The sequence below is a fragment of the Somniosus microcephalus genome, chromosome 2 (genome assembly GCF_052327205.1).
Source record: "Somniosus microcephalus isolate GS21.2 chromosome 2, FLI_Smic_1.0, whole genome shotgun sequence".
Classification (NCBI taxonomy): Eukaryota; Metazoa; Chordata; class Chondrichthyes; order Squaliformes; family Somniosidae; genus Somniosus; species Somniosus microcephalus.
The window spans coordinates 270,721,663-270,744,497 of record NC_140988.1 but is presented as its reverse complement, the minus strand read 5'-3'; the positions used below and the strand labels follow the sequence as shown (position 1 = coordinate 270,744,497).

General features: G+C 42.8%; 1 protein-coding gene across 1 annotated transcript in view; it reads left to right on the top strand.

Annotated features, from left to right (window-relative positions):
* The window catches only part of mtrex (Mtr4 exosome RNA helicase), a 233,156-nt gene that overhangs the window by 157,251 nt on the left and 53,070 nt on the right, over window positions 1-22,835 (top strand). Inside the window, exons 18-21 of the mRNA XM_085971986.1 lie at window positions 1,245-1,313; window positions 11,605-11,733; window positions 20,847-20,957; window positions 21,190-21,378. Of these exons, the coding sequence (XP_085828112.1) occupies window positions 1,245-1,313; window positions 11,605-11,733; window positions 20,847-20,957; window positions 21,190-21,378 (498 nt within the window). The remainder of the gene's footprint in view (window positions 1-1,244; window positions 1,314-11,604; window positions 11,734-20,846; window positions 20,958-21,189; window positions 21,379-22,835) is intronic.

Below are 22,835 nucleotides of genomic sequence, written 5' to 3'. Positions count from 1 at the left end.
TTCACGTACTCCATTGTTGAACCAGTCTGGAGTAAAACTTATGTGGAGTACAAACACCAGCGCAGACTAGAAATGGCCAGTTTCTGTGCTGTATATTGGATGTAATTCTATGTAAAATAGAAAAATAACATGCAAAAACTGCTTACAAAAACATTTCTAAAAATGTATTCATTCACAGGATGTGGGCGTCACTGGCATGGCCAGCATTTATTGCCCATCCCTAGTTGTCCTTGAGAAGGTGATGGAGAGCCGCTGCCTTGAACTGTTGCAGTTCGTATGGTGAAGGTACTCTCACAGTGCTGTTACATAGGGAGTTCCATGATTTTGACCCAGTGACGATGGAGGAACTGTGATATGCGTCAAGGTCAGGTTGGTGTGTGACCTGAAGGGCAATTTGGAGGTGGTGGTGTTTCCAAGCACCTGCTGCCCTTGTCCTTCCAGATAGTAAAGGTCATGGGTTTGGGAGGTGCTGTTGAAGAAGCCTTGCTGAGTTGTTGCAGTGCATCTTGTAGATGGTACACACTACAGACATGTTGCGCCAGTGATGGAGGCGGTGAATGTATAAGGTGGTAGATAGGTGCCGATTAAGTGGACTGCCTTGTCCTGGAAGTTGTCGAGCTTCTTGAGTGTTGTTGGAGCGGCACTCAAACTTAGATTTTAAATACCATGCAATATTTAATTTTTAATTAATGCACAAAAATAATAAATGGGATGCAGAGGGGAAAATATTGCATCGTATTTAAAATCTAGGCTTTTAGAATTCTAATTGTCTAGTTCAACTTTCTATTGGTAGCTGTTATATGACTCTTTCTCCCCTGCCCTTCTACCGATGATCAAGCTGCCCTGCAAAGTTGCTCCTGAAGAAACAGCGTAATGGTTATTGAAACAGGAATTTAAGCTTGAGTCAGAGTTGAGAATCCAGTTCTTTTCAGTCGTAGTCATTTTTGACACGTTGAAACAAATTGCATGCTTTAATCTGTCAATCAAATTTTGAAGCAAGAACACTCATTAGATGTGGCATTAACTTCACAGCAGCTTGAAAAACTGTTTACATGATTGTAGCAGTGGGTTCACTGATGTTTCTTCAGAAAAAACCCTTCTAGAGTGGGCAGTTTGACAGTAATTATATTTTTTTCAATCTAGTTTGTGGCTTGTCAGTAATATGTCAATCTGTTTGTTATATAATGTGAAATACTTAGAAAAACAGGATTTGGGGTAAACTGAAATAACCTTTTGTCTTTCAGGTGAAAAATGACGACGACGACTTTGGCTGGGGAGTTGTCATAAATTTCAATAAGAAATCTAATGTTAAGGTAAACCATTTAAATTAATAAAGTATATAAATAACATTTATGGGAGGATAGTGTACTCACTGAAAAACAATGGCCCAGAAATTTGGGTCGGGGGCTTCCCGCGGGTGCAAGCCCCCAACCTGCACTTACCTAGCGCGCCGGCTGTTGAGCTCTGGGCCCCCGTGGAATTCCAATCCTGGGCCTGCTCCAACTGCTGGCGCGCAGTGCTTGCGTATCCCAGGGGCGTAGTTAGTTCGATGCGTCCCCTGGGATCACGTGGGCCATGGGGAGCCAATCGGAGCAGGGAATGCTCCATTCATAAGTCTGACAGGAAGAGCTGTCAAGACTAAAAATACTACGGCCCCAAAACAACACTAAATCTGAAATAAAAAAAATTTTAAATCACATTTTTAAATAAACTATAAATTACATGAAATAACTATTTTAAACAATAATTTAAATTTTTGAAAAAAATAATTTTATTTTCTAACGGGGCTAAAAATAAACTTACCTTTAAAGTATTTAAAAATAATAAACCTGTGGAAAAAATGTTTTAATTTTAATTAATTCACCACTTACCTTGTAAAAAGCAGGCCTTACGCCTGCTTTTCAAATGTGTAAATTCTGCAGACTTATCCTCCCGGGAAAACCAGTATTAAAAAAAAACGAAGTTCGATGCGCGCGTGCAGCCCCTCCTGCACACGAGTTCGACCTCTGAACCTCTTCGTTCAGAGGAACGGAAGTGCCTGTTTCCCGCGCATGCGCAGTGCATGCAGGAAACCGGCACTTCCATTGGGCCTACGGGTGAGTACCCCGTGCGTACTCACCCGTGGAGACCCGAATTTCTGGGCCAATATGTTTATTGGAACACTTGTCTAAGCATTGTGCTGCTTCAAAGATACACGATACAGAATAATTTGACAATGATAAAAGCATGTGGTTTTATCAATAATTAGTTCCATGCACTTAATGCCACAGGTTAGATTTCACCTGTTTGCTAACTGCCAAATATTGCTCAAGCATCTAAAGCAATATAATATATATCTCCCCATTCTCTTATCTCTTTCTCTCTTTCTCTGCCAATGGCTTCTCTTCCCATCCCTGCACTATTACCTCAAGTCCCACAAGGATCCATCCTTAGCCCCTTCCACTTGGAGGTACCATCTTTCGGATGAGCCGTTAAACCAAAGCCCCGTCTTCCCTCTTGGATGGATGTAAAAGATCCCATGGCGCTATTCGAATTAGAGCAGAGGAGTTGTCCCGGTGTCCCGGCCAACATTTATCCCTAAACCAACACTGTTAAACAGATCATCTGGTCAGTAATCTCATTGCTGTTAATAGGACCTTGGATGCACAAATTGACTGTTACATTTCCTACATTAACACGGTGGCTACAATTCAAAAGTATTTAATTGGCTGCAAAACGCTTTGGGACGTCCTGAGCTCATGAGAGGTACTTTATAAATGCATGTTTATTAATTTGTTCGTACACTGAATGCTTCAGAACCTGGTGGGAAGGCATTGTGCAGTGCAATGTCTAATGGAGTGTACTTTGCTTTACATCTCAGTGGTCCATAGCTGCTGCTTAATTAGGCTTTAGTTAGGTGCCATTCACAACTCCTCAGATAATGAAGCAGTCCATGCCCGCATGCAACAAGACCTGGACAACGTTCAGGCTTGGGCTGATAAGTGGCAGGTAACATTCACGCCACAGAAGTGCCAGGCAATGACTATCTCCAACAAGCAAGAGTCTAAACACCACCCCTTGACATTCAATGGCATTACCATCGCCAAATCCCCCACCACCAACGTCCTGGGGGTCACCATTGACCAGAAACTTAACTGGACCAGCCACATAAATACTATGGCAACAAGAGCAGGTCATAGGCTAGGCATTCTGCGGCGAGTGTCTCACCTCCTGACTCCACAAAGCCTTTCCACCATCTACAAGGCACAAGTAAGGAGAGTGATGGAATACTCTCCACTTGCCTGGATGAGTGCAGCTCCAACAACACTCAAGAAGCTTGACACCATCCAGGACAAGACTACGTCCACCTCCCTGGCCACTGTCTCAGACTGTTTACAACATCAACGTGCTATTTGAACTCGAGCTGAGCTTCTGACTCCGTATCCTCTCCATCACAAACACTTGGCTGTTTCCATGTCCGTAACATCACCCGCATCTGCCTTACCTCAGCCATCTGCCGCTGAAACTCTTATTTGTGCCGTGGTCATCTTCAGACTTGACTATTCCAGTGCTCTCCTGACTGGCTTCCCATCCACCACCCTCAGTAAATGTCAACTCATCTAAAACTCTGCTGCCTCGAGCCGACTCCACTCCAAGTCCTGCTCACAAATCACCTCTGTCCTTGCTGGCCTACATCGGCTCTTGGTCTCCGGTGCCTGAAAAATTTACAATTCTGATCGTTGTGATTAAATCCCTCCATGGCCTCACCGCTCTCAATCTTTGTCATCTACTCCAGTTCAACACCACCAGCTACAACACCCCCACCCCTCCAACTGTCCATTCTTCTGATTCTGGCTTTATGTGCATACTCCCTCCTTTCACACTATTGGTGGCTATACCTCTGGCCACCTGGGTCCCACACTATCGAATTCTCTCTGCCGTGCCATCTGTGTCTCTTCCTTTGAGACTCTTGAAAACCCATCACTTTGCCCAAGCTTTTGAGCACTCTTAATATCTCCTACTTAGCTTGGTGTTCATCTTTTCCTTACACATCTGTGAAGCACCTTGAGACAGTTAAAGGCACTATATAATGCAAGTTTTTGTTACCTTAAATATAACTAGTTTTTGCACAGGTTCTGGGAGTTCACATGAGGTGGGGACATTCCTGATGACAATGGGGGAATGAAAAACAAACTGATCATGATTGGACAATTTATTATGGTGTGTGAGGGATGCGTTCATTCAACAAATGTCAAACTCCCTGTTATGATTTGGGTGCACTCTAGATACTTTGTCTCATTCTGTACACACGGATCCATTTCCACAGGCAAGGCCACACTCCTTGTGAACTGAAATGTGATCTTATGCACCAAGGAAACTGGGATAGCAGACCACAGGGTGAACAATGAACTCTTACAGCAATGAGGTGCACACTGAAAATAGTATGGAGTGCCACCATAAGCTCTTAATTTCTCCAAGTAACAAGCAAGCAATACTTTGCCAGGCCATATATTTCAGGCTGCAAACCAGGAATTAGTTTATTAAGGCAAACAAGCAAGAGGAAACACAGCATATTGCACTAGAGTATAGAACTTTACTTAACTCACGCTCTCAGTTTTGAAATAACAAAATGAGATGTATCAAAGCTGTCATGGATTTCAGAAATAGCTCTCTTAGTTGAATCAATGAAACAACAAACTAATCAAGCTTGGACAGCTTTGATTCAGCCACATCAACACTGGCTCACCTGCTGTCCATCATCTACAATGCTTACAGCAAGAGTGTGATGGGATACTCTCCCGAATAGGTGCAAATGCAACAACACTCAAGAAGCTTGGCTCTGTCCAGGAAAGAGCACTTTGCTTAATTGCTGCCCCTGCCACTGAATTCAATATCCACTCCTTTTACCAATGGTTCACTATGGCTCAGTATGTATGATGTACAGGATGCTCTGCAGCAACTCACCAATGTTCGTTCAACAGAATCTATCCTCCGTGACCTCTGGCACAGAGAACAGCAATGTAATTTGAAAACCATCACCTCCAAGCCATGCACCATCCTGACTTGAACATATATCACTGTTCCTTTATCGTTGCTGGATCAATATTGGAATTCCTTACCTAAAGGCCATTGTGTGGGAGTACCAGTAGCACAAGGACTGCAGCAATTCAAGAAGAAGGCCCACCAGTACTTTCTTTGGGTAACTGGGGATGGTCAATAAAGGGCAACCTTGCCAGCGGCACCGAGATCCCGAGAACAAATTTAAAAAACACATCTTTGCAAGGTTTTACCTCAAACCAAACTGCTATGGAGCTCTTTGTTAACTGCCACCTGTATAGCAGTACAGCAAGAAGGGAATTTTGTAACTGGGAAAAAGTTTCAGTATTTATTTCTTATAAAGTGAGCTCTAAGCATGGAGTTGAGGATCAGCACCCTGGATGAAGTGCCTCTACAACAAACTCTCAGCATCTGGTGGGTCAGCAATCCCAAATGATTACCTCTGTGTCTCTCACAGCCTGGTAATTTATTTAACCAGTTGCACCTTTCTGGTTAAAGAGCAAATAAACAATGGCTTCCTATTCGCCCTTTAATCTCTTAACTGATTAGTTGCCAGATTTTAAAAAACCTAGCTAGTTAGTTGCAGATGGTTTTATCTCCAGTATTGTAAGCTATAAGGCAAAAATCTTCCACCTCCCATACCTCGTTTATGGCCAGCCTATTTTCTCAATTGTAATTTCAGACTCAGAAAAGAAAGGTAACTCAAAGTCACACTTTTTGTATAGCTGTATTCGTAGTAGGAAATCTGGCCTAGATTACAGCTGGCAGTAAAAAGTTTTCTTTCCTGTTGAAGAGCAAATTCTCCCTGAACTTATTTAATCAGTGACAATCATAGAATCATAGAAAGTTACAGCATGGAAGGAGGCCATTTTGGCCCACCGTGTCCGCGCCGTCCAACAAAGAGCTATCCAGCCTAATCCCACTTCCCAGCTCTTGGTCCGTAGCCCTGCAGGTTAGAGCATCCCAAGTGCACATCCAAGTACTTTTTAAATGTGGTTAGGGTTCCTGTCTCTACCACCCTTTCAGGCAGTGAGTTCCAGACCCCCATAACCCTCTCGGTGAAGAAATTTCCCCTCAAATCCCCTCTAAACCTTCCACCAATTACTTTAAATCTGTGCTCCCTGGTTTTTGACCCCTCTGCTAAGGGAAATAGGTCCTTTCTATCCACTTTATCTATGCCCCTCATAATTTTGTACACCTCAATAAGGTCTCCCCTTGGCCTCCTCTGTTCCAAGGAAAACAGACCAGCCTATCCAGTCTTTCCTCATAGCTAAGATTCTCTACTCCCAGCAACATCCTTGTAAATCTCCTCTGCACCCTCTCTAGTGCAATCACATCTTTCCTGTAATGTGGTGACCAGAACTGCACGCAGTACTCTAGCTGAGGCCTAACTAGTGTTTTATACAGTTGAAGCATAACCCCCCTGCTCTTGTATTCTGTGCCATGGCTAATAAAGGCAAGCATTCCGTATGCCTTCTTAACCACCTTATCTACTTGGCCTGCTACCTTCAGAGATCTGTGGACATGTACTCCAAGGTCCTTTTGTTCTTCTACACTACTCAGTGCCCTACCATTTAATGTGTATTCCCTTTCCTTGTTAGCCCTCCCCAATGCATTACCTCACACTTCTCCGGATTGAATTCCATTTGCCACTATTCTGCCCACCTGACCAATTTATTGATATCTTCCTGCAGTCGACAGCTTCCTTCTTCAGTATCAACCACACAGCTGATTTTAGTATCATCTGCAAACTTCTTAATCATACCCCCTATATTCAAGTCTAGATCGTTGATACATACCACAAAAAGCAAGGGACCTAGTACTGAGTCCTGCGGAACCCCACTGGAAACAGCCTTCCAGTCACAAAAACACCCATCAACCAATACCCTCTGCTTCCTGTCTCCGAGCCAGTTTTGAATCCAACTTGACACTTTGCCCTGGATCCCATGGGCTTTTAACTTCGTGGCCAGCCTGCCATGTGGAACCTTATCAAAAGCCTTGCTAAAGTCCATATACACTACATCAAATGCACTACCCTCATCTACCCTCCTTGTTACCTCCTCAAAAAATTCAATCACGTTTGTCAGACACGACCTTCCCTTAACAAATCCGTGCTGACTATCCTTGATTAATCCGTGTCTTTCTAAATGAAGATTTATCCTGTCCTTCAGAATTCTTTCCAAAATTTTCCCACCACCAAGGTTAGGCTGACTGGCCTGTAATTACTCGGTCTATCCTTCTCTCCCTTTTTAAAAACAAGGGTACCATATTAGCAGTCCTCCGGCACCACACCTGAAGCCAGAGAGGATTGAAAAATGATGGTCAGGGCCTCTACTGTTTCCTCTACTACTTGATAAGTAGCTACAAATGTTCCCTCATTAGTTCTGATGGATGTTTTTAGAAAACATTGTACAACCTGAAATGCAGCATCTGAAGAATAGCTCTGTTCTACCAATTTTCTCAACAAACTACCAGACACTGCTCACCCCCAAGGTTTTAAAAAAAATGCTCTCTCATGAACAACTGGGACTTCCACCATCAATGGCTCATACAAAGATAGGGGGGAAAGCAAGTTGTGAGGAGGACACAAAATTGCTGTGGGTCTGGAGTCACATATAGACCAGACCAGGTAAGGACGGCAGATTTCCTTCCCTAAGGGACATTAGTGAACCAGATGGGTTTTTACGACAATCTGGTAGCTTCATGGTCACCATTACTGATGCTAGCTTTTTATTCCAGGTTTATTTAATTAACTGAATTTCAATTCCCCAGCTGCCGTGGTGGGATTTGAACTCTTGTCACCGGATTATTAGTCCAGACCTACTGGATTATTAGTCCAGTAACCTTACCACTATGCTACCGTTCACCTCGATCTTATTGAAACATATAAGATTCTGAGGGGGCTTGACAGGGCAAATGCTGAGAGGATGTTTCCCCTTGTGGGGGAATCTAGAACTAGGGGTCATCGTTTCAGAATAAGGGGTCGCCCATTTAAGACGGAGATGAGGAATTTCTTCTCTGAGGGTTGTGAATCTTGGAAATTCTCTACCCCAGAGAGCTGTGGAGGCTGAGTCATTGAATATATTCCAGGCTGAGATAGACAGATTTCTGAACTACAGGGGAGTCGAGGGTTATGGGGAACAGGCAGGAAAGTGGAGTTGAGGCCAAGATCAGATCTGCCATGATCTTATTGAATGGCGGAGCAGGCTCGAGGGGCCGAATGGCCCATTCCTGCTCCTATTTCTTATGTTCTTAACTATAGCTCATATGGCTAAGTGGCGAGGTTAGAGAATCTATGCTTATCACAACTGCTGTTGACACTTCTGTTCAGCCAGACAAACTGAATCAATTGAAAGTTGTAAGTATTAATTTGACACATCAATCCAGCATAGGCAAATAATGCATTTTTAGCAATGAAGGATGCCATTCAACCCAATTCAGCTGTTCTCCATAGTGAAAGGAGTCACTATACATGGAGGACACTAATGGTAATACAAGTGCATTATGATGGGTGGCAGCTGCAGGAATAAAAACATCCCGACATACAATGGTAGATATTGGATGCTCAGCATCTAATTGGATTCTGTTCATTGATTTATCAGCTGCAAAATGTCACAAAGAACCACTTTGAAGCAAAGGTTTTTCTTCATTAGAAAATTTCCGTGACAACTTTGTGACAGGAAATGTTGAGTCTCGGGTAGTATCACTTCATTGGTGCCTCCGTTTTCTTGTTGCAGATTTTCATAGGAAGTACAAATGGCAAGAACAGTTGTCATTCTTGTCGTTGGCTTTCCATAATCATGCACATACTAAATAAATGTGAATGCATCCTCCAGTATATTGAACATATTGTTTCTGTAAAAATGAAAATGTGACTTCAAATACATTCCACTCAAGTTCTGTTGACAGATGGAGAAAATGTTGATGACTGCTCAAATATAATTGGGCAAGAGAATCAAGTCGGGTTGCCAACCTCTTCCAGAATTCTGACAACTGTACAAAACTGCGCTGTACTCTGCTTTCCACACAGATTCCAGTGCACCAGATGAAATCGATGTTTTGCGTCGGATTATAGGAATTAAACATACAAATCGACGCAATTCTTGGCATGCAAGGCAGGCATGCACGGCAAGCCTGCACTAGAAAGAAATGACGTTGAAAGGATTAGCATTGATTGCAGGAACAGGATAAAACCACTAAAGGCTGCTTACCTGTTCCCACTTCTGAGTGCGAGCAAGATCACTTTGCTACCTTGCATTTGGGTTTGGATTAGGTCGTTTGAATCTCGGCGCGTTAAAAAAAAAACTGGATCATCTCCCCTGTTAATTATTCCAGTGAAAACAAATAGATCTGAGCCCTTCATAAATTAGAGCCCTAAGATCTGGTATCACCTGTAATGCCATGTTGTGTTCTGTTTGACGATTGAGGGCTAAAGCTACATTATATTCCACATGTGATCTCATTACTTATGTGGTTAGAATAACTTTCAGTTGCAGTGAAATGCACTTAAGATGCATATGACAGATGATTATTTCTTCTCACCTTTACCGAAGATGTTGAATCATGCTGGATGACAGTTCTATAGACATCCTGTACTTCCTCCAGTACTTTGTTGAAATGGCCAGTCTTCATATGTGAGCTCAGAAGTGAGTGTTAGGAGGCAATTTAATGAAGTGAATCATCAGAACTAAGCCAAATCTTGTCCTTCCTGAATGTCCACTTAGATGCATTTTCCAGTAGGGCTTATTGGAGATGGAGCAGGAACCCTGCCTTGGATTCCCCATCCCAGCCCAGGGTCACTGCTGATTGCAACAACCTCAGTGTTTTGCTGGCTGAGATCAACTAATTTCACTGATCGATACTGGAACGTTCTGACCTGTATGCTCAGTTACATGCTGCCGTTGCCAATTTGATCCTTGGGTAATTTGACTTGTTATTAAGTTTCATATTGACTGGGTAATCTCGGTGAATCCATTTTCCACTTTTGATGACAAATTTCCAAAATAGTTACCCTTTCATTTTGTTCAGATATTTTATATACACAGCGTCAGTTTCCACATGTACACTGACGACACCCAGCTCTACCTCACCACCAACTCTCTTGACCCCTCCACTGTCTCTAATTTGTCATCCAGTCCTGGGTGAGCAGAAATTTCCTCCAACTAAATATTGGGAAGACCGAAGCCAGTGTCTTCGGTCTCCACCGCAAACTCCATTCCCTAACCACCGACTCCATCCCTTTCCCTGGCAACTGTCTGAGCCTGAACCAGACTGTTCGCAAACTTGGTGTCATATTTGACCCCGAGATGAGCCTCCAACCACATATCCACGCTATCACTAAGACCGCCTATTTCCGCCTCCGGAACATCACCCAACTCAGCCCCTGCCTCAGCTCATCATCTGCTGAAACCCTCAACCATACCTTTGTTACCTCTAGGCTTGACTATTCCAACGCACTCCTGGTTGGCTTCACACGTTCTACCCTCCGTAAACTTGAGATCAACCAAAACTCTGCTGCCTGTTTCCTAACTTGTACCAAGTCCCGTTCACTCATCACCTCTGTGCTCACTGACGCTGCTCCCAGTTATGCAACACCTCGATTTTTAAAATTCTCATCCTTGTTTTCAAATCCCTCCATGGCCTCGCTCCTCCCTATCTCTGCAATCTTCTCCAGTCCCACAGCCCTCCGAGACATCTGCACTCGTCTAATTCTGGCCCCTTGAGCATCCCCGATTTTAATCGCTCCACCATTGGTGGCCGTACCTTCAGCTGCCAAGGCCCTAAGCTCTGGAATTTCCTCCCTAAACCTCTACCTCTCTTTCTTCCTTTAAGATGCTCCTTAAAGCCTACCCCTTTGACCAAACATCTGCCCTAATATCTCCTCCTCTTGCTCAGTGTCAAATTTTGTTTCATAACGCTCCTGTGAAGTGCCATGGGACATTTTACCACATTAAATGTGCTGTATAAATACAAATTATGTTATTTCCTGCTTCAATGTGCATAACCTCGCAACAATCAGATTTAAAATTCATCTACAATTACTTAGCACAAAATATTGATTTATTCCACATTTTTTTGAATGCAGTCATCCATAGAACTGTCACCTGACCACATGGTTTGGTTGCATCAGCAATTTTCTTAGATTGTAATAAGTACATTCCTCCATATCAGTTTACCAATCGTGTAAACAATACAGAACCCAAAACAGATCCCACTAGATCTCCAATAGTCAATGCCCCAAATTAGACCTTTTTGTTAAATCATTACTTCAAACCGAGTAAGCCACTTCACCATTAATTCCACAAATCCTGACATACAGCTTTATTAAATTTGCAAACACTTTGTGATATGAATTCAATAACATCATACATAGCTTCTCAAGTAGACATCTGGGTTCTAAAGTCTTTGTGTTGAGGTTTTTTTTTAAACTCAGTAGTTTTATTCAGATGTTTAGTTTCTTTATGATTTGCAAGATATCTATAGTAGAAAATATACGCAAATGTTAAAAATATACTGAAAGGAATTTGAGCTCTGTTTACATTTTTGATTCCTTGTTCATATTCACAGCCTAATGCTGGAGAGCTGGATCCCTTGTATGTGGTGGAAGTTTTATTGCACTGCAGTAAAGACAGTGTGAAGCTTGCAGCATCAGAGGCAGCTAAGCCAGCAAGACCAGGAGAGAAAGGGGAGATGCAGGTTTGTGGATTGCCGTTCATTTCAATACAGTTGAAGACAACCTTAATATAATATTGCCAATTAATTGCTACAAAATAGTTCTGGGAGGGGTCAAGATCTAAAACCCTGACCACTAGAAATTTTAACCCCAGTCCGTAACACACTTTCAGCAAAATGTTGCTGAAGGTATATAACTATGTGAATTGTACACTAATGGTGGGATGATACTGTCAGTTGTGCATCAATGCAACGAGGTTTTAAGTGCACATCAATGAAAAGTGGCGATGTAAGTCAGAAAGTTGCCAGGCACACTATAGCTGTATGGTGTCATACCCACTTCAAAGAGGCCTTCTCAAATCAGTTTGCATTCACAGTGATTGTAGTATAACTCCATCCTCGCATTAATTAATTCTTATTCCTGCTATTAGTCAAAACAAACACTATTGTGACATACAAAAAGAAAATACTGCAGATGCTGGAAATCTGAAATAAAAACAGAAAATGCTGGAGATACTCAGCAGGTCAGGCAGCATCTGTGAACTGGAGAAAAGCAGGAAATGGAACAGATTTTTAAGCAAGTGTAGGGGCTGGGAAATGGGGGAGGGGATGAAAGAACAAAAGGGAACATCAAATTGTACATAATTTGTTTTATTTTATATTAGCACAATGACATGTTCAAACGGCAGTGAATAATTATTATTATACATATATAATTCCATTGCTTTGAGTTGACATGAGCTTTTTTTTTACATGTAACAAAATTTTATAAAAGCAGTTATTTTCAGTCTCTTAAGGGCTGATTTTAAACCACGCACCCAAAGAAAGATTGTTGCATGGTCAGGCCAGTTATTAAGCCCCAGGACATAGCTCCATCGAATCCTCTTCAGCTGCTTCATTGATGGCCTGCGCTCTGTCTTAAGCTTAGGAATGGGGCTGTTCACTGATTCCATGGTGATCAGCTCCATTCACAACTCCTGGTAATGAGCAATGTAGCCAACAAAAGGACCTGGCAAACATCCAGGCTTGGACTGAGAAGTGGCAGGTAACAATGCCACATATGTTCCAGATAATGGCCATCTCAAACAAGAGAAAGCCCAGCGATCTTCCCTTGACCTTCAACATTACTGCCATCACCAAGCCTGCACCATTAACATTTTAGGAGTCACCATTGACTAGAAGTGTAAATTGATAGGCAATATCAGCATGGTGGCTACAAGAACAGGGCTTTGGTGAGACCACACCTTGAGTACTGTGTAGAGTTTTGGTCTCCTTACCTAAGGAAGGGTATACTTGCCTTAGAGGGAGTGCAATAAAGGTTCACCCGACTGATTCCTGGGATGTGTTGGGGGGGGGGGGGGGGGGGCGGTAAATGTCCTATGAGGAGAGATTAAGTAGACCAGGCCTATATTCCCTAGAGTTCAGAAGAATGACAAGTGATCTCATTGAAACATATAAAATTCTTACAGGGTTTGACCAGGTAGATGCTGGGAGAATGTTTTCGCTGGCCAGGCAGTCTTGAACTAGGGGTCACAGTCTCAATATAAGGCGTCGGCCATTTAGGACTGAGATGAGGAGAAATTTCTTCACTCAGAGGGTTGCAAATCTTTGGAATTCTCTGCCACAGAGGGCTGTGGATGCCCAGTCGTTGAGTACATTCAAGACAGAGATCAATAGATTATTTGATACTAAGGGATATGGGGATAGTTGGGGAAGGTGGGGTTGAGGTAGAAGATCAGCCATGATCTTATTGAATGGCAGAGCAGGCTCGAAGGGCCGAATGGCCTACTCCTGCTCCTAGTTTTTATGTTCTTGTATAACAGGCAAGAGACTGGGTACTCTGATCAGTCACTCACTCTCCTAACCTCTCAAAACCAGTCCACCATCTACAATTCTCAAGGTAGGTATGTGTTGGAACACTCATCAGTTGCCTGGATGAGCTCATTTGCAACAATACTCAAGAAGCTTGACACCATCCAGGGTAGAGAAGTTCATTTGATTGGTACCTTTGTCACCACACAATATCCATCCCCTTCATCACCAGCATACGACTGCTGCATTGTGTAATGGCCCAGTAATTCCTGTCACAACGCGTGAGTACGGACAGAGTACTCACACGTGTGCCAGGAGGAATTGCCGGTTTTCGGCATGCACAGCGCATGCGCTGAAAACCGGCATTTCCTGTCCTCTGACCCAAGGGGTTAAGAGGCTGAACGCATGCGCAGTATTGGGCAGCGCGTGCGACTTGGATTTCCTGTATTTTTACAGATTTGCGCATGTGTAAAGGGCTCCGGTTTTTACGCATTGAAAAACCACACGTAAGTACTTAGTTTTACAGGTAAGTGGTCTTTTAGTACAATTTAGAATTTTTTTTTCCACAGGTTTATTATTTTTAAAGAATCTACAGTAAGGTAAGTTTAGTTTTAGACCCTATTTTTTAAAAATTTATTTTTTTCAAAAATGTGATTAATTGTTTAAAATAGTTTTTTTAAAGTTATTCATAGTTAATTTAATTATTGGGATGCTTTTTAAAATTTTATTTAAAGTTTAAGTAGTGTTTTGGGGTGCCGTACTTTTCATGAGTTTGACAGTCTTTACTATCAAACTTATGAATGAAGTTTCCCCTCCCCTGATTGGCTGAACAGCGCTCACCTGATCCCAGCCGGCACATCGCACTAACTACGCCGCTGGGTCAGGTTAGCACAGCGCGCCAAGATCAGAACCTGGCCACTGAAAGGAAATCCACTGCGGGCCAGGTTTCAGATGTCGGCGCGCCGGGTAAGTGCACATCGGGGGCTTGCACGCGCGGCAAGCCCCCGACACCAAGTTCTGGGCCATTATCTATAGGTTGCACTGCAGCAACTCGCCATGGTTACTTTGATAGTATCCTCCCTAAAATCACCAAGAAGGGCAAGAGCAACAGTATCTCAGGAACATTATCCCCTCCCAAGTTCCCTTCCAAATTACACACCATCTTGACTTGGATATATATTGTAGTAAATTCATCATTGCTGGTCAATATCCTGGATTTACCTACCTAACACAATTGTGCGAGTACCATCATAGCCCACAGCCCAAGAAGGAATTTTAAAAATCTTATTATCTCAACATCTTCCGGTACTAATGAATTACATATATACAAAGAAACTATGATTTTCATATTTTCCCAAGTCCAAATGACACCAATGATGTATGCTGACACAAGTTAAATGTGAAGTTCTTAAGACAGCCTCATAGTGTACACGTTCTGTCACTCTGTAGCATTAGTGTACCAAACTACTGGCCCAGCCAACACTTTGTTAAGCTGGATATAATGAGCCAACATTTGCTATCGGAGGCTTCCCGTGGGCAGACGCTTCCAACCTGCAAAATGTCTACAAAAGTGCCTGGTGACCCTGGAGGAATGGTGGCTTGCGATCCTGGGCCTCTTCGGGTGCACGCAGGCAGAGCCCCGCATATCCCAGGGGCGCAAGCGGTTCATAGGCGCTCCTGGGATCAAGTGGGCCAGCCCAACCAATAAAAGGGAATCCCCATTCATACTTTTGACAGTTCTGTACGTACGGATCACTTAAAAAATACACCAACACATTAAATAATTTTTTAATTACATATTTAATATTAATTAAAATGTGATTTAATTAAATATTTTAAACAAAAATGTAATTACTTGGAAAAAAAATTACATGTTTTTACAGGATTAAAAATAAACTTACCTTTTTGAAGAGTATTTTAAATTTATAAATGAGTGATCAAATTTTATTTTTCTATTTTTTAAAACTCTTATGCTGGTAAAAGCAGGCCTTATGCCTGCTTTTACCAGGCGTAAGAATTTGACAGGCATTCAGCGGGCGGAAGTTGTGTAAAAAGCGCAATTCTCCACCCGCAGAGGCCCTTCTCCCGTGGATCCGGAGGATCTGTCAAGCGATCTGTCAAGAATTCTCAAGTGCCAGGTTTCAGCGCATGCACTTCGCATGCCTAAACCCAGAACTTGCGCGGCCCCTACAGGCACGTACGCACCCATGGGGGTTGCAAAGAACGGCCCAATATTTACAGATGCCATAAGCACCCTCAGCTTATCGAATGCTGGAAATTTTGAAAGGACTGGAATCTAAAAGCTCGATCTACTCCAGTGCAAAATTTGTTGTACTACATCCTGGAGGTCATTTTTGTCTAGAATTGTCATCCTGGTGTTAAACTATAGTAACTTTAATGCTGTCCATCCTTGGGTTAAATGAGGATAATTATTGGGCTGTCCTTTTCTGGGCAGAGCCAAGTACCAGAACAGAGAAGTGATACCTGTATTAGATAATTTTAGAGTGCCTGTCTACTCTAATTTAAATCTGGCCTCTGTTTGATGTAATATGAATATTGCCAAAACTTAAATCCAGCATGGAAAGAACGATCTGGAGGAAAATTAAACTAATCTAATCCAAAGTGACCAATGTTGTTGAATAATTTCTTATCTTTGGGGATTCCAAGTGATCAGGCAACTTTTTTTTTAAATGCTGGCACACATAGTTTTAAGGACACTTTTATTTTCTGTGGCATTGCTTCCAGACAGATTGTTTTTTAAATCCCTTCCTGTTTATACATGTCCTGCTCTTCAATTCTTTCTGTCTGTATCCTTTGTCTTTTACTGTTTCCTTCTCTGACTCTCATACACTGTATTGTATCTTTTTTTAAACTTGTCTCTGATTCTTTATTTTTTCCATCTCCCGTCTTTACACTAGTCATACTTTCCTCTGTCATGCTATGTATGCCTCTCAGACATGTTGCTTTACCTATTTACTAAATGTGTACCTTTTTTGTGGTCATCTTGGTGTCTGACAAGTGGTTCAGAGTCTCCAAATTCATTCTTAAGAATCTTCAAACCGAGCTATTGAGAAATCCACATAAGGAGTTTATCTGTATTCCCAATGTGGAGCGTGCATGCTATTTCCCTTTCGGGACACATCCCACTTAGCTAAGTCCAAAGAATTTAGGTGCAAGTTAGCAAGTGCTGAGTTTAGGGACCCACATTAGAGTATAAAATGAATATGCTAAGTCACAGTGTTGGGTGCTCCCCACCCTCTGGAAGTCAGAAATAACTTCACCTTTTATTGAACTAATTCTGTAGACTTAAGTTCTCATTTTTCAGGACCTGAATCTTTAATTCTGGGTCACTTGTCACCCTGTATTTTTAGCTACTTATGAAGTTATGGTCAGATTTTTTTTTCTCCCGTTATTTTTTAATCTGATTAGTTTACCTCGTTGCGTTTTTGATATTACTGATGCATCTTCAGACACTTGAGTTATTAGACATCCCTTTGTGCATGAAACAGCAAAGAAACATGCACAAGACGTCAGTTGGCAGACTAAGTGAGAAGAACACACTCTAACTATCTACCCCCCCCCCCCCGGACCATGACCCCACTATCAAACACCACGCCATTGTTTCCAAGACTGTCACTGACTTTATCTCCTCTGGAGATCTTCCCTCCAGAGGAGATATCAACCTCATAGTCCCCCAACCCCGCACAGCCCGCTTCTACCTCCTTCCCAAGATCCACAACCAGGGCTGCCCTGGTAGACCCATCGTTTCAGCCTGTTTTTGCCCTACGGAACTGATTTCTTCCTGTCTCAACTCTTTTTTCTCCCCTTGTCCAGTCTCTTCCCACCTATATTCATGACTCTTCCAACGCCCTCCGCTACTTTAACAGTTTCCTGGCCCCAATCGTCTCCTTTTCACTGGACGTCCAATCCCTCTACACCACCATCCCCCACCAGGACGGCCTGAGGGCGGAGGAGGGTGGTGGTGGATGGGGACTGGTTGGGCCTCTGTTCAAGGAAGAAGCTTCTTCATCAGTCCCCATCCACCACCACCCTCATCCGCCTGGCTGAACTTGTTCTCACATTGAACAACTTCTCCTTTGACTCTACTCACTTCCTCCAAATTAAAGGTGTTGCTATGGGAACCCGCATGGGCCCTTGCTATGCCTGCCTTTTCGTGGGATATGTCGTCCCTCACTGCTATTTCCGGTACATTGATGAGTATATTGGTGCTGTTTCCTGCTCTCACCCTGAGCTAGAAAATTTCATTCATTTTGCTTCCAATTGCCACCCTTCCCTCACCGACTCTTCCCTTCCCTTCCTCGACTTCTCTGTCTCCATTTCTGGGGATAGGCTATCGACAAACATCCACTATAAGCCCACTGACTCCCACAGCTTCCTGGACTACACTTCCTCCCACCCCACTTCCTGTAAGACTATTCCATTCTCCCAGTTTCTCCATCTCCGCCGCATCTGTTCTGACGATGCCATCTTCCATACTAGTGCCTCCGATATGTCTTCCTTTTTCCTCAACCGAAGATTCCCCTCTACCATGGTTGACATGGCCTTCGACTGTGTCCGTTCCATTTCTCACACTTCTGCTCTCGCCCCTTCCCCTCCCTCCCAAAACCATGACAGGGTTCCCTCTGTCCTCGCCTTTCACCCCAACAGTCTCCACATTCAACACATCATCTTCCGCCTTCACGTCAGCTCCAGCGTGATCCCAACACCAAACACATCTCTTCCCCCCCCCCCCCCCCCCCCCCCTTTTCAACATTCTGAAGGGACCGCTCCTTCCAAAATACCCTGGTCCACTCCTCTATCACCCCCAACACTCCTTCCCCTTCCCATGGCACCTTCCCGTGCAAGTGCAGGAGATGCAACACCTGCCCTTTTACCTCCTTCCTGCCCACAGTCCAGGGCCCTAAACACACCTTCCAGGTGAAACAGCGATTTACTTGTACTTTTTGCAATCTAGTATACTGTATTCGCTGCTCACTATGCGGTCTCCTCTACATTGGGGAAACCAAACGCAGATTGGGCGACTGCTTTGCAGAACACCTCTGTTCAGTCCATAAGTGTGACCCCGAGCTTCCAGTCGCCTGTCACTTCAATTTTCCGCTCCGCTCCCACTCTGACCTCTCCATCCTCGGCCTCTTACACTGTTCCAACGAAGCTCAATGTAAGCTCGAGGAACAGCACCTCATCTTTCGATTAGGCACTTTACAGCCTTCTGGACTCAACATCGAGTTCAGCAATTTCAGACTATAACCTCTGCCCCTCTGTTTACTTTTTTCTCTCACATGGCAGCTGTTGATGATTCTGCCTTTGCCATTTACACCTCATCTAGAGTCATCTTTTGTTTCTTTACTTGTCCCATTACCATCTCCTTTTGCCTTGCACCATCATCCCTTTTGTCTTTTAATCTCTCCTGCCTTCCACAGACTTTCCTTTTATTCTTTCCTCCCCTCCTCCCTTTCCCTGCCCCACATCAGTGGTAGGGAAATTATTGGAAAAAATTCTGAGGGACAGAATTAGTCTCCACTTGGAGAGACAAGGATTAATCAACGATAGTCAACATGGCTTTGTCAGGGGGAGATCATGTCTAACCAATTTGATTGAATTTTTCGAGGGGGTGACTAGGTGCGTGGATGAGGGTAGTGTAGTTGATGTAGTCTACATGAACTTCAGTAAGGCTTTTGACAAAGTCCTGCATGGGAGACTGGTCAAGAAGGTAAGAGCCCATAGGATCCAGGGCAATTTGGCACATTGGATCCAAAATTGGCTTAGTGGCAGGAGGCAGAGGGTGATGGTCGAAGGTGGTTTTTGTGACTGGAAGCCTGTGTCCAGTGGTGTACCGCAGGGATCAGTGCTGGGTCCTTTGCTGTTTGTAGTCTACATTAATGATTTAGATATGAATGTAGGAGGTATGATCAGTAAGTTCGCAGATAACACGAAAATTGGTGGAGTGGTAAATAGCAAGGAGGGAAGCCTCAGGCTACAGGACGATATAGACGGGTTGGTCAGGTGGGCAGAACAGTGGCAAATGCAATTTAACCCTGAGAAGTGTGAGGTGATGCATTTTGGGAGGGCTAACCAGGCAAGGGAATACACAATGAATGGTAGGACCCTAGGAAGGACAGAGGATCAGAGGGACCTTGGTGTGCATGTACATAGATCCCAGAAGGGAGCAGAACAGGTAGATAAGGTGGTTAAAAAGGCATATGGGATACTTGCCTTCATTAGCCGAGGCATAGAATATAAGAGCAGGGAGGTTATGATGGAGCTGTACAAAATGCTAGTTAGGCCACAGCTGTGTGCAGTTCTGGTCGCCACACGATAGGAAGCATGTTTTGCATTGGAGAGGGTGCAGGATGTTACCTGGGCTGGAGCGCTGTAGCTATGAAGAGAGACTGGACAAGCTGGGGTTGTTTTCCTTAGAGCAGAGAAGGCTGAGGTGGGACCTGATTGAGGTGTACAAAATTATGAGGGGCATAGATAGGGTAGATAGAAAGGAACTTTTCCCCTTAGTAGAGGGGTCAATAACCAGGGGGCATAGTTTCAAGGTAAGGGGCAGGAGGTTTAGAGGGGATTTGAGGAAAAACTTTTTCACCCAGAGAGTGGTTGGAATCTGGAACTCGCTGCCTGAAAGGTTGGTAGAGGCAGGAACTCTCACAACATTCAAGAAGCATTTAGATGAGCACTTGGTCCGTAGCCTTGTATGCAATGGCGGTTCAAGTGCTGGAAAATGGGATTAGAATAGATAGGGCTTGATGGCCGGTGCGGACACGATGGGCCGAAGGGCCTCTTTCTGTGCTGTATGACTCTATGATTTAAAAATCTGTTACTTCTCCAACTTTTTCCAGTTCTGACGAAGGGTCATCGACTTGAAACGTTAACTCTGTTTCTCTCTCCACGATGCTGCCTGACCTGCTGAGTGTTTACAGCATTTTCTGTTGTTGTTTCAGATTTCCAGCATCTGCAGTATTTTGCTATTGTATTCACTAACTATCTTTGCATGTCAGGTCTGTGCTGTATTGTGTCCGTGCCCCAAGTTTGCATGGTTAGATGGCGATTAAATAATTGCCCCCTCGGCCTGATTTTACCTTGCATAGTCCATTCCTATCTAATTCTGCAGTGAGTTTCTCTGTGCTTTCTCTTCCAAAGATGCAAGTGGATATGTAGATTAGCAGGCTATGCATAATGTTTTTTGTATACTCTGTTTTTTGCCAATTCATTGAATTCCAGTTGATCGAACAATTTCTTGTGTTTTGTGAACTTGGCTATAATGTAATGTTGTTTTACTCATTACTTTTTTTATTCAACAGGTTGTTCCTGTCATGCTTCACTTAATAACAGCTATCAGTAGTGTGCGTCTATATATTCCAAAAGACCTGAGACCACTGGACAATAGGCAAAGTGTTTTGAAATCGATACAGGTAAATTACTTTATACAGTAGCTTGTTTGAAATTCTGTGGATTCTAGTTCCAGCCCCACTCCCAGCTGTCTTAGTTTCATACTGAACCACATTAAATTTTAAGTGATTGCAAGACATTTTGGAGAAAATGGGCAGAAGATTTAAAAAATTGTATTTAAAATATATTTTCAGGCAAAGCACTGTCACAGAACAGCTTGCAATTGGTGTATTCTAACATTGCTTTGTGTTTTAGGAAGTACAGAAGAGATTTCCTGATGGTGTACCTTTATTGGATCCAATTGATGATATGGGAATCAAGGATCAGGGACTGAAGAAAGTAATCCAGAAAATTGAGGCTTTTGAGCACAGAATGTATTCACATTCTATGCACAGTGACTCAAATTTGGAAACTGTCTACAGACTTTGTGAGAGGAAAGCACAGGTAAGTGATCTACATTGAGTGACACCTTGTTGATGAGGAAACCAGCTATTTTTAAAATCGTGGCTGTGAAATGGTGTTTAAGGAAATCTGTGCAGTACCTGTAAACTTTGGCACCCTAATGCATGTTAAGGAACCATTGAAATATGGTTAATTTGTGTCTGTCTGTTTCTTTTAGCAATGTCTGTGTTTTGAAAAATCATTTTATCTGCCTTTTATTCGAACTGGCTAATGATAAATATCGTAAAACATAACCGTTGAGAAATGTGGGCTAGTTATGTGTCTGAAGAGCAAATTACAATTTACATCAAATATCATAAACAAAAGGAAAATACTGCAGATGCTGAAAATATGAAATAAAAACAGAGAATGCTAGAAACACTCATATTTAAAAAGGGAGATAGAACAAGTCCAAAGAACGACAGACCAGTTACATTAACATCGGTGGTAAGAAAAATAATGGAATCTTTACTCAAAGATGCAATAGAAAAACATTTAGAAACTGAAAATATAAAAGAGTAGTTAGCACCGATTTCAAAAGGGAAGTTCATGCTTGACCAACCTTATTGAATTATTTGAAGAAGTAACAAAGAATAGACACAGGTAATGCAGTAGCTGTAATATATGTGGATTTTCAAAAGGCCTTCAATAAAGTACCACGCAGTAGACTCATGGCTAAGGTCAGAGCATGTGGAGTCAGGGGACAGTTAGCAGAATGAATAGCAAGCTGGCTACAAAACAGAAAACAGAGCGTAGGGTTAAGGGCAGCTTTTCAGACTGGCAAAAGGTGCGAAGTGTAGTTCCTCAGGGATCGGTGCTGGGACCACTGTTGTTCACAATTTACATTAACGATTTGGGAATCAAACATACAATTTCTAAATTTGTGGATGACACCAAATTGGGGGGGTGTAGTTAATATAAAGGAAGATTGTGAGAAAATATAAGAAGACATTAATAAACTTGCAGAATGGGTGTTTAATTGGTAAATGAATTGCAATATTGATAAGTGTGAGGTGATGCATTTTGGTAGGAAGAATAAGGAGGCCAGATACTGCTTGGATAATAAGAGTCTAAATGGGGTAGAAGAGCAAAGGGACCTGGGAGTACAGATACACAAATCACTAAAAGTAACGACCTAGGTTAATACGGCATAAAAAAAAAGCAAACCAAGCACTGGGGTTTGAATTGAAAAGCATGGAAGTCATGTTAAACTTGTAAAGAACCTTGGTTAGATCACATTTGGAATACTGTGTGTAGTCTGGTCTCCATATTATAACAAGGATATAGAGGCATTGGAGAAAGTGCAAAAAAGATTTACATGGATGATACAGTACAAGAACTGAGAGGGTATAACTAGCAGGAAAGACTGAACAGGCTTGAGGCTCTTTTCTCTAGAAAAGAGAAGGCTCAGAGGTGACCTGATAGAGGTCTTTAAAGTGGTGAAGGGGTTCAATAGGGTA